The 12,405-nt window shown below is 38.5% G+C and overlaps 1 protein-coding gene across 1 annotated transcript in view; it reads left to right on the top strand.

The window, feature by feature from the left end:
* Nucleotides 1–12,405, top strand: part of spon1b (spondin 1b) — a 112,674-nt gene that overhangs the window by 94,086 nt on the left and 6,183 nt on the right. The window contains exons 12-14 of the mRNA XM_005739090.1: nt 8,437–8,607; nt 10,279–10,446; nt 10,592–10,750. Coding sequence (XP_005739147.1) covers nt 8,437–8,607; nt 10,279–10,446; nt 10,592–10,750 — 498 coding nt within the window. The remainder of the gene's footprint in view (nt 1–8,436; nt 8,608–10,278; nt 10,447–10,591; nt 10,751–12,405) is intronic.

The following is a 12,405-nucleotide window of genomic DNA, read 5'->3' as shown; positions in this document are numbered from 1 at the left end:
GTAAAATGATTGGCTAGAATCTGAAGTGTATCACAGCTCAGGAAAAAAAAGCACCGAAATAAAGCACTGAAATGTGCGCTGCTTTTCGGTCTGGTTACTACCGTTTATGTCAGAACCGATGCCATTATGGCACCGGACACCGGTACCCATCCCTACTAGCAAATGGTGGCAGGAATCCAGGAGGGGTTCTGGCACACTCCTCTTTATAGAAGGTCTCTAAATCTTTTATGTTGCTTCAGCTCTCTCTACAGATTGTCCATAGGATTGAGGATTGAGGCCTGGAACCTGGCTAGGACATTCCATCACCTTAATGTGCTGCTTCTTTAACCACTCTTTTGTTGCCTTAGCGATATGTTTTGGTTAAATGTCATGCTGGAAAACCCATCTTCAGGGTTGAGGCTGAGGGAAGGAGGTTCTCATTCAGAATTTAGCAGCACATAGCGCCATCCGTTGGCCCCTCAATGTGGTGAACTTGTCCAAAGCATAATGTTTCTACCTCTGTGCTTGACTGTGGGGATGGTGTTCTTGGGATCATGTTCCTTCTTTATTTGAGGGTGATTGATAGTCATTTCCAGTTTCTCCCATTTCCGAATAATCACATCAACAGTTGTCACCTTCTCCGAAAGCTTCTTGCTGATGGTCTTGTCGCCCAGCCCGGCCTCTACAATCTTGTCCCTGACATCTTTTGACAGCTCTTTGGTCTTGCCCATGATAGTGGAGAGGCTGGAATGGATGAAACCTTCTGTGGACAGGTGTGCTTTATACACACGCAGTGGATTGAGACTCTAAATTGGAGCCTGAATCTTGGCTGTGTTGTAGGGGGTCAAACACACATTTCACGTTATGACATGCAAATCAATTTATAACTTTTATATGTTTGTTCTTGATTTTTGGTTGATATTCTGTCTCTCTCCGTTCAAATGAAATATTAAAATTTGGAGACTATTTATTTCTTTGTAAGTGGGATCAAATAATTATTTTCCCCTCCGTATATATTCTGGTAGAGGTCGAACGTGAAGTTCTTCTAGACCCCAACAGTAGATTGCAGTGAGTGTGCTGGGCAGGAGTTCATTTAAGTTTTGTCTGCATTAATAATGGAGGCTTTAGAAGAGATTAAGATTTCTCCGCCAGATTTATTTCAGTAAATATCGGGTGACTGTAGCTCAGGAGCAGGTCAAATACTGATTGGAAGCTTGGTGGTTCGATCCCTGGCTCCTCCAGTCTGCATGTCAAGTGTCCTTGTCCAAGATACTAACCCCAAGTTGCTCTCCGATGCATCCATCGGACTGTGAATGTGTGCGAATGTTGTTAGAAAAGCACTCAGTTTAGAGACAGTATTTGTGTGATTGGGTGAATGTGGCATGTTGTATACAGCACTTTGTGCACTCCGGGAGAGTAAAATAGCGCTATATAAGAATCAGTCCATTTAAATAATATTTATACAGTTGTGTAGAAGGACCTCTAATAACCCTGACAAAATGCAAATGCACATCATTTTTCATCTTCCTTATTAAATTTAAAGTAACTGCTTTTGAATTCCTTCTGAGGACAGCCAAAAGAGAAGATTTTTACCTACTAAAGAGCCCTGATTCTACAATTCTACAAATAACATTATAAAAATGATCTAAAATACAAATTCAGAAGTAAAAAAAAGATGTCCTTCACAGTGTGGAAAATAGACATTTATTTCATTTATTTGTTTTCTCCTACTGTAAAAGTTACGAGCAACTCTTGAGTGGCACTAGTTTAGATTTCTTTAATGTCTTTAAATTGTGACACCATTACTTTTAATTAAATACCTTCTTATACAGTAAATTAGGCATTTTAATTAAACATCGTCCATCTGTTTTTGACACGTCTGCCCACATGCTGTGGCAGCAGAATAATTACATTTCTATATTCTCTCCAAACACATGCAGCACACGTCAAAACAAGCTTAAATTGTTCTGTTAAAGCTAATAAGAACAACTGGAGGACTGTTTAAGTATCTGTGCAACACAACTAAATGAACTCCCTCTTAAAAATGTGCTTTTAGAGTTTTGGACTTCTGGCTTCCAGTATGATCTTGTTATTGGTCCTTTAAGCCAGTACAACAGAAACAAAAGATTTAAAAAATGAAAAAACATTTCTGTTATATAATGTCTGTTTATTTTTGTGTTTATTGTTATATTCTCGACCCTTGTTTCATTTCAAAAAGGTACGTTATTATGACTAGTAAGTTTGCCACAAGCCAAATCAGCATTGTTTGTGTCTTCCTGCTGCCCCCTAGTGTAAAATAAATTAAAAGTTGCTGTTAATTCCTTGAGTGACATAAATCGGCTCAAATCTCAGTTTCAATCTGATCTTCAACTAAATGTACTACTGCAGTGAACACATTCACGAATCCTTTAAGCATCTTTTAACCAAGTTATCAACATAAATTACGATCTGTAATAATAAATAAATATAAATTTGTCAGATGTTAAGATCCCCAGCATGTAAAATGGCACTAATAATGCTGATAGTGTATTCATAAGGCCAAATGGTATTTAGTTTGCGACTTTCTTGGGTCCAAAAGTTTGAATAGAGATTTCAGGTTAACCACAATTTTGAAATTTCATTCAGTTGTTAAAATTATTAAAATGTATTAAAGATGCTAAAGTGTAATTTTTGAACTCTGATTAATCACTAAATCACTAAAATTCCAAAAATGTTAGGACACTGTGTAAAAAGTAACTATAAAGAATTCAACGATTAAAGTCCAAACTGTACTCACAAAAGAACAAATATTTAAACTGAGACATTTACTTATGTCATAAAATATATTGGTTTCTTTTGAATTTTATGACCGCAACATGTCTCCAAAGTTGGGATACGGAAACAGTGTAAATGAAAATGTAAGTGGTACTGAAAACCAACTCATTCGCTTAACTGGCAACAGGTCAGTAACATGACTGGGTGTAAAAAGAGCATCTCAGAGAGGCAGTTTCTTCTTTGCTTTATGCACATCCACATTGTGCCTTTGCAGATGGTCAAGCTGCCAATCAGTGCTGAAAGGTATATACAGGTTTTAGAGGATATGCTCCCATCCAGACATCATTTACATGGATGTCTGTGTGTATTTCAGCCAGAATGAAAACTACGACAAAGAAGACTCAGTGCTGTTGAAAAGCTAGAATCCTGTATCAGAAAAGAATGAACTGTTGCTAACTGTGGTTAAACAGTTAGCAGGTGTTTTCTTGACATTTTACACAGGTTGTATAACCAGAGTTATATTCATTGATGTTAAATTGTTAAGCATTTTCAACCTGTGCTCTACAACAGCAATAATCAAAGCAGCCAACACTCACTTGTCTTCTGCACCCAGAGGAAAGCTGGGGAGTGCTGAACTGTTTTTTACCTCACTCTGCTCCACATCATCAAACCTTAGCAAAACCAGTATGTTGGCATGGCTACACATCAGTGCCCCCTTAAAATGGTAATGCCAGATAGATAAGTTGGTTTCTCGTGGCTGGTTCGGAAAAATAAATCTCATGTCCGATGGAATAGAAATTGTAATGTAAGTGACTGAATGTATAACTAACATGAGAACAACCATTTTTAAAAATGCTTCAACAAACTAATGAGTCTCTTCTCTTCACAATTTCAAATTCAGTCTGTTAAAAAAGCTCATCACACTATTTAAAGTTTAGCTTTAGCAGGAAGTTTTTGTATTCTGTAAAGGTGTCCTGACCTAAAAAACACAAGTGAAATGCATTTGTGTTCCCCTGAAGAGAGGGCAGAGACCTCACTACAGGAAACCTGGACACTACACCACCTGGGCTCATTGCTTTTTCTCTTTGCCATTAAGCCGAGTCATCATTTCACAGCTACGACATTGACTACTCTGGCTCTCAGTCTCATTACTGAAATGTTCAGCTTGTTTCAAGTGGACCTAAACCTAAACTTAATAGCGACGAAGTTAAAAATATAATAATACACAAACAATAATTACAGAAATTAACAGAGCAACGACACGTGGAATGTCACAGTCACAAATTGTACTAAATGAATCAAAACACAATTTTGTAATATTACATTAAAAAAAGTTTGCATTTCCTGTGTCCTAATCCTTTTAGAGTTTGAGACATTAAAATCGGATCAACAAGAGGGGCAATCAGTGAACCCTCGAAATAAGCAGATTAAAGCTTCGCTATTTATCTTATTCCAAAAACAAAACGCACTCAGTGACTCTGGGTGGTTCATTGTGGCTTAAACCAATTGAATTTTGTTCCCTTGGTTATATTTCACAGCCCGGTGAAATTATTTTCTACCTAAATTCCATTGTGACAGTTTAGGTTATTGTTATGAGGGATTACTGTGCGCTTATGGAAGGAAACAGGTGGCACCTTTGTCATTAAAAAGTGAATCTCCAGCTAGCTACTATGAAAGCTCCATTTGAGAAAAAGGCCACGCATATCTGAAGATATGTTTATATAGTTTCATCAAGGGAATATGTGACAAAATACAGGAAATCCCTAATCACACAGAGTAAACACTGGTAATTGGATACCCTAATTACTTCACTCAAACATAAAAGATTATGTGGATCAGGTCTTGGTGCCGGATGGCCTGCTGCATCCAGGATACTTAAATCAGGATTTGATTGTGTTTATCTCTAAAAGAAATCAAAGCACCGTGCTTTCAATCTTATGTTAAAGCTAATGAGAGCAAGTGGAGGATTGTGTATGTGCGGGAAGCCAATTATCAGTCTGACACAAAGTGAGGGCCCACACACACAAACATATTTACTAAGCTGACAGTTCACGCTAATCTAGGTTATCAAATTACTTTCAACTTTTTCCACATTTCTTTCCTCCTACTCTCAGTTTCTCTTTCTTCTTGCCAAATGAGAAACTTTTTCGTCCGATTTCAGTCAGAGTTGATGGACCTTTGCTTAAAAAAATGACAGCAAGCACACAAACGAGCAGAAAACTTCGGAAGTTTGCTTTTACCCGTTTTTCGGTGAAGTTGTCAGTTTGGAACAAATAATGGGAGGCAGTAAAGTCAGCGCCTGTCTGCTCCCCACCCACCTCCTCGCTCTTCTTCTTTTGCTCCCAGGATGTCTACAAGGCCTCAAACTAGTGAAGCTCCAGCTGTTCAAGGCTCAACAAGCCTCTAACACACACATGCACACACTTCCACCCCTCACTACTCCTCTTATTGATTACCAGCCAGCAACATGGATAGCTTTTTGTTCCTGAGCGCCTCTCCTTTGTTTTCATTTAGCGCTCCGTTAGTGTGCAGTGGGAGATGGATAATTGCAGGGTTCATGCTGGGGCTGGATACAGGCCGCCTCCAAGGGTGATTAATATTCCTGGGAAATATTTTGGCTCTCTAGAGGCCTCATCCAAGCTTCAAATACCTGTATCTTTTATTAATGATTCACTTAGCTGTGCTTTATTAGGCCACCTCTGATAAGTAACACTATTCTCAGTTTGGTAGGAGGCTTATACATTTCCAAAAAGAAGAAAAAAAGAAAAACCCATGCTAAGTTGCTTGAAGTTCATTCGTTCCTTCTTTTAAAAAAATTCTTACAAAACGATCTCTTTGTAGCCGACTCCCTTTTGTCACTTTTCATTCACTGTCTTAGTCGCTATTCTCAGAAGAGGTGTTGGAACAAGATGGCTCATACAGCGTCTCTCTGTAAGTGAAGAACAGGGAGATCCCGAAGCACCATTCTGGCTAATAGTGATAAAATATACCAGAGTGGAACCTTGTTAAGTTCGAGAAGCTGCAGTTCACTTTTCAGCTGATACACAGCGAGGTCATACATATTGACTTCCACTCCCTGAAGGCCCCTGCTGTGAATAAGACTGTCCCTCAGGCAACTCGCCTTATTAAAAGAGAGTTAAGGCAGTGTCCGAGGAAGGGCTTTTTTAAAAGTGACACTTTCAACTCTGAGATGACTGAACAGGCTGAAACCTAAGCAGCTGTGGGGGGATTCTGGTTTGGTGTGTAGAGAGAGAATCCTGTGACTCAAGTGCTCCTGTATGGATTCTTTTTGATGAGGACCTCTTGACTGAGATAGTGAAGCTGAAATAGCTCACTTGGGAGAGTGCTAGACTGAAGATCTGAAGTTCCCATTCCAATACTGGGTTTTAGCAGCAGAAAGGCTGCTTCTGCAGAAGGCACAGGTGGGATAATAAAACACGTTTCCTGCTGAAATTACTTTTCTTTGCATGCAAATGTTGGGAATTTTTGAGTCTTTTTTCCGCAATGGTTTAAATCTTCTAGGATAAAATGTAAAACATCTAAAGAAGCTGACATTTCAAAAGCATCTTCTGGAAAAATGAAATGCAGTGATTTGCTTAAAATTTAGGAGCTAAAAACTGCACTTCCATATAAATAAGGTAAGTATATTAAAAGTTAGACTTATTAAAAATAGTAATATGCAGCATATAAAAGCTGTGTCTGTAATATTCTGTAAAATCAACAATTTTGTTTTTAAGACTTATTCATTTGTGCTCTGAATCTGGAAGGTTCTGAAGTTATAGAATAGAATAGAATAGAATTCAAGTTTATTGTCATTGCACATGTCACAAGAACAGGCAACGAAATGCAGTTTGCATCCATCCAGAAAGTTCTTTAGCCATAATATAGATATATTACAGAAATAGGTCTGTTATAGGTATGAGGGTACAAAATATGGGTCTGTTATGGGTATGTTACAATGTACACGGTATGAAGGTAGGTTATGAATATACTATAAGTATAAGTATGTGCAGGCTGTAGTGAGTGTACAAGCTTATGAACAGGATATAATTATGAAAACTATACAGAAATATGAACTATGCAAGTTATAAACAGTTTTAAACAGTTGTAGAATTATAATTATCGTATTGCACAGAATGATTGTCCATACAGCATTTACTGTAGTGGAGTTAAGGTAAGTGAAGTATGTGGATAATGTCTACAGAGGCTATATAAAGTGCTTGTGACTGGTGGTTCAGTCCATGTTATTATTGTGTGTATGTTGTCCATTTGTTTGTTTTTGTCCATTGTGTTTGTGTTCAGTTATATGTGCATGTCACTAAGATTCATGTCTTATTGATGATCCCGCTCATCCTATTGGCTCACTAAAGCGTATACATTCAGAGGGTTCCTTATTCAGACTAATCTCAATAGTCCGCTCAGTGCGGCATGACGTCAGGCACCCTCCATTGATTCTAAACGTAGAAGAGGATGATCAACCCACCAGGTACTGTCTGATAAATCTGCAAAAAGGGTATGAGGATATTGTCCAGTAATCCTAAGGCCACTGTAGAGTCAGCATTGGTTGGTAACCTTCAAAAGAGCCACTTTAGGGCAATTTTCTGCCACTGAAAATCTATAGGGAGCTGCAAGAATCCATATATACTAGTCTGAACGTAAAAGGTGTAAATTAAAATATTTTGCCACATGTGACTGCTCTGCAGTGGGTTACTTACTGTATGATTATTTGGTGTCTGGTGTTATTATCATTATTATTATTATTATTATTATTATTATTATATTACACAGCATTACATCAATGTCATGTTTGTGGTACATTTAATAAGTAAAGAGCTGAAATTCAACACTGGCTTTGAATTCACTTTCATAAATCCAATAAAAACAAAAACTGAATCTGATAGCATGTTTGGGCTTTTGAAACAGAGTAAAACTATTCAGGCCACTTTTAGTTCTACCTGTGTTTTTATGTTTTTATTTTATTTGATAATGAATAAATACCCAATTAATAGCTTTGGAAGGTCCCTTAAGAAGCCCGGAGAGCTATTCCTGAACTTACAAGGAAATTACACAAGAGCTTGTCTAAGAGAATTCAGGCTGTGACAAAGAATAAAGGCACTCATATCAGATACTGACTAAACTTATTAGAATTATAAAAACTCTGGTTTTGCCTTATATACAGTATTTCCATGTATGTTTGTAAGTTTTCAATCAATAGGTTTTTCCATTTTCCCAGAGGTGGGTAAGGTGAGCTGCTTGTTATTGTTTTAGTGTTAATATACAGATAATTTAGCTTTTAGGCTCTGTTGATCTCATTCCAGTAACCAGCTGTGCTTTGCAGCGGCTGATATCACCTACCTCACTGTCATACAGACACAGGGCAGCATGGTGGCTTTTTGTTTTCATGGCTGCCACTTGTAAGTCAGCAGATTTAAATAAGGACTCTCTTTAAAATTGAAAAAACTGATTTCCAAGAATCTGACCTTTAACCTCTCCATGTCTCTTTTGAAACAAGGAATGTTCACAAGGAAAAGTATTTTGGCGACAGTGTATGTTTTATGACGTCTTGTAGAAACAGACTTCCAGAGTGTTACTTTTATACTGCATACACTGCGCACAAATTACAACACTGAATTTTGCTCAAGTACAAATGCTGGTGTTTACTCAGTAAGAGTCTGTCGTCTGCTTTCTCTTCCTGCTGGACAGAGCCCTCGACGTGCATGATGTCAGAGTGGATCAGCTGGTCGGCCTGCAGCGTGTCCTGCGGGATGGGGATGAGGTCTCGAGAGCGATATGTCAAACAGTATCCCGAGGACGGCTCGCTCTGCCAGCTCAACACTGAGGAGACAGAGAAGTGTGTTGTCAACGATGAATGCTGTGAGTCTGTTTTTTCTCCCGTATGAACAGATTGACCCAACCAACCAAGTTAACAATGCCTTTAATTTGAGCCAGCTGCTACATTTCTTTTTCGCATAGAGTTTAATGTAGCCTGCCGTCTTTAAATTAGAGCATCTAATTTCACCGTGTTTAATATGCAAAATAGTCCAACCAAAAAAAGAAAAAACGTTGTCAAAGAAGCATAAAAGAACAAAAGTGAAAAAATAATGACATAAATGAAATAAATAATGCACATTTAATTGGTGAATAAGGTGTATTTCATGGCCGTAACATAGTTTAGAACACATGTATTTATGCTCCTGATAAAAACATGAAAGTAGCAGCGAAGTTACTTCAGCAATTTTATCTGGATGTTAGCATTAACATGCACTGGTGCCAGAAAATGTGTGTAGCTGATAAGGAAGTTGTTCCTATAGAGCCGATATAAGGTTGCCAGATTGTATCTGTTGGGTAGGATATATGTGATTTTTCTCTGAGGGCATTCAGGCAGCCATTTCTGATATCCATTTTGAAACAGAGTGGGGGGGACTGGACTTCTCTTAATGCAGTGCACTTTCTGCAAACATCCATCTGTCCATCTATCCATCCATTATCTACTGCAAATCCAGGACTAGGTCATGGGGCAGCGTTCTAAGCAGAGATGCCCGACTCCCTCTCCTCACCAATACCTCCAGATCACCTGGGGGATGTCAGTGGTTGCATTACACCTACTTTATACACCAAGAAATGTTCTCCAACTCTCACTTTGGGTTACAAATGTAATAACATAAGTAAAGTCACTTACATTTTTACATAAAAACAGGTTTTAGAAGTAGTAAAAAGTAAAAATGATGTGTTTTGTAGTCTAGGAGGAGTCTGACTGGCTCAGATCTCTGAGATCAACAGACAGAGGAAGCTTTTTATAATTCCTCCTGTAGTGTGGCTGAAGAGTGTGTAACTTGATAAACAGTAATAGCAACAGAGGTTATGAGCTAACTGACCCACATGGATGCCTTTTGTGCCTGAGTCTTGTTACACTGTCCATGCCAGTGGCTTCATTGCCATAGTGTCTGTTGCTTCTTTGTAGTTTGATAGGAGTCGATATTGCACTATTTGTGATCATCTTTGTTTGTAAGGTTTTTATTGAATTCATGAGAGACACGCTGAGCAGATATGGCTATTCAAGGTCGTCAGACTTCTAGCTTTGTTCCTGGTATTCACTAAGTGAATGATGGGGAAGGTTATCTGTCTTGTATAAAACATGTGCTCTGTATTTGTAAATTTGGAGAGTAGCCTGTTTTATCTCTTGAGTACATTTGCATATTAAAGGAGCAAGGAGTTTTTCTTATTAATGGTCAGAATTAAGTGGAAACTGAAGGAGAGGCAGATCTATAAGCTCTTTATAAAAATACAGAGTAGAAACCATCGTATTTACATCACAGTGATGGCTTTTTTTTAGGTTTTTTTAAAGGCAAAAAGAGTGTTTTTTCTCCTACTTGTCCTCTATTATTGATCGGTCGGTCAAATTTGCACAGTAGTTATTCCACTGTGCTTAAAATACTAACATATATTAACTGAAAGTGAACTAACGATACATTTTTGCCGTAAATGTTCAATTTTGAGCTGAAACTGATGGATGGAGATGGTTTTTGTATTCTGTCCTTCCAACAGCACCCAGCAGCTGCGTGGTGACTGAGTGGGTGGAGTGGGATCCCTGCAGCGTCACCTGCGGGATAGGCATGAGAAGAAGGGAACGTATGGTAAAGATGCCCCCTATAGATGGATCCATGTGTAAGACCGAGGTAGCTGAAGTGGAGAAATGCATGATGCCAGAATGCCGTGAGTCAACAGTTGCTGTTTTGTCATATGTTGTTTTTTTGCGTGAGCATTTGTTGGTATATTAGCACTTCATTTGCATTTTATTTTAGCTGACTGTAATGAATGAGCAAATACTATAATTACGTGTGTGTATCACTTAAACCAGATACCATCCCCTGCATGCTGTCGCCTTGGTCGGAGTGGAGTGAGTGTAGTGTCACATGTGGACGGGGGATCCGAACACGGCAGAGGATGCTGAAGTCTGATCCTGCAGAGTGCACTGAAGAGCTGGAGCAGACAGAGAAGTGCATGCTTCCTGAGTGTCGTAAGTGCTCTTTTGTTGTTGTTGTTGTTGTTGTTCTTAGGTAGATACCGGGTACAGCTCACACTCTCACATCTAAAACCAGCCAAACACAAAAGAGCGCTGAAGATTAAACGATCCCTGTTTGCATTAACTGAACAGGATTACATGAGAAAAGTGGAGACTAAATATTTGAAAGTAATACAGAAAGCCAGAGTATATTAACATAGTAACTAGTTACCTATTAATGCTAATATCTGATCACATCAGCTCAATGCATTTGGAAATTTGGAGGTGGTCAAGATAACCTGCTGAAATTCAAACTGACCATTAAAACGGTGACTAACATTGCTTTAAGTGACTTTATATTTCAGAAACTGCTGATCTACCAGGTTTTTCCCACGTAACTATCTCTACGGTTTGCAAATAATAGTGAGAAAAAGAGATCCAAATATCCGATGAGCAGCATTTCTCTGTGAGAAAATGCCTTGTTGATGCCAGAGGTCAGAAGAGAAAGGCGAGAATGCTTTAAGCTGATAGGAAGGCAACAGTAATTCAAAATAGCCACTTGTTACAACCATGGGATGCAGAAGAGCATCTCTAAACTCGCAGCACATTGAACTCTAAAGCAAATAGGCTATAAAAGACCACATCGAATGCCACTCCTGTCAGCTAATATTAACAAACTGAGGCTATTTTGCACAGACTCACCAAAAGTGGACAATAGAAGACTGGATGTTCTGATGAGCACCTCACCGAATCTATGCCAGAAGGAGTTAAGGCAAAAGAGATCCCAATATGATAAACTGTGAACTGATTCCTGATTTTTTTGTGTTTTCATTTCAACTACAACTTCAGCTGATATGTAATAATGGTGTCCTTTCTACAAAGATTCCTAAGAATGCAGGAAATAAGAGTCTCATCCTCCATATTTCCTCAGATAGGACCCTGGACTTCATCTGTGCCCCTCATAATGCTCAAACAAAACCTACCCCCTGAGGTATCAACCTCAAAAGTCACATTTTGGTCAGGCTTTAATGATATTGCTAAGGAAGGTGTTAAAAAGTGTTTTTTTCTTTTCTTTTCTTGTTTGACTATAGAAGGGGCTAGTTAATCAGGGTGTCAGTGATTTCCTCCAGGACTAAAACAGTGGCGCTGCCACACTTACTAGACATAAATCACACACAGCACAGAGTCATTCCCATCTTCATAGCCAAAGAGTAAGATTTATTCTCCTTGCCTACAGTGTATTTCAGTAATTATTTAACATGCCCCCATCACTTTTTCTCAGACTTGGGGACTATGTGGAGTCATATGTCATTGCTTAAGAGCTGAAACTTGCAGAGCAGGGGACTGGCAGAGAATTGACAATAGTAATCACTTGCCTTTGAGCACAGCAAAAAAATTTTGTATGATAAATTAGTCACAAACCGTTTTGTCGTGTTGAAGATGTAGCAACTTTGCATGAAATGAATTCAGCCCATTCACCTAAATTGACCACATGCCACATGTGACTAGTAGCACTATAGTGTGACAAAAACATGACTGAACACCATATTGGATTGGTCATTTCCAATCACGATATAGCATGCACTGCTGGCTTTTAGAAATCTTTTATCTGCATTAACTTTATAATTTTGGTATAAAAGTGAGCAGCTGCCATGCTCTTTAGGAGTTGA

Source organism: Pundamilia nyererei, unplaced genomic scaffold (assembly GCF_000239375.1).
Source record: "Pundamilia nyererei isolate P.nyererei 1_Seehausen unplaced genomic scaffold, PunNye1.0 scaffold00089, whole genome shotgun sequence".
In the NCBI taxonomy this organism is placed as follows: Eukaryota; Metazoa; Chordata; class Actinopteri; order Cichliformes; family Cichlidae; genus Pundamilia; species Pundamilia nyererei.
This window is presented reverse-complemented; position numbering and strand designations above follow the sequence as displayed.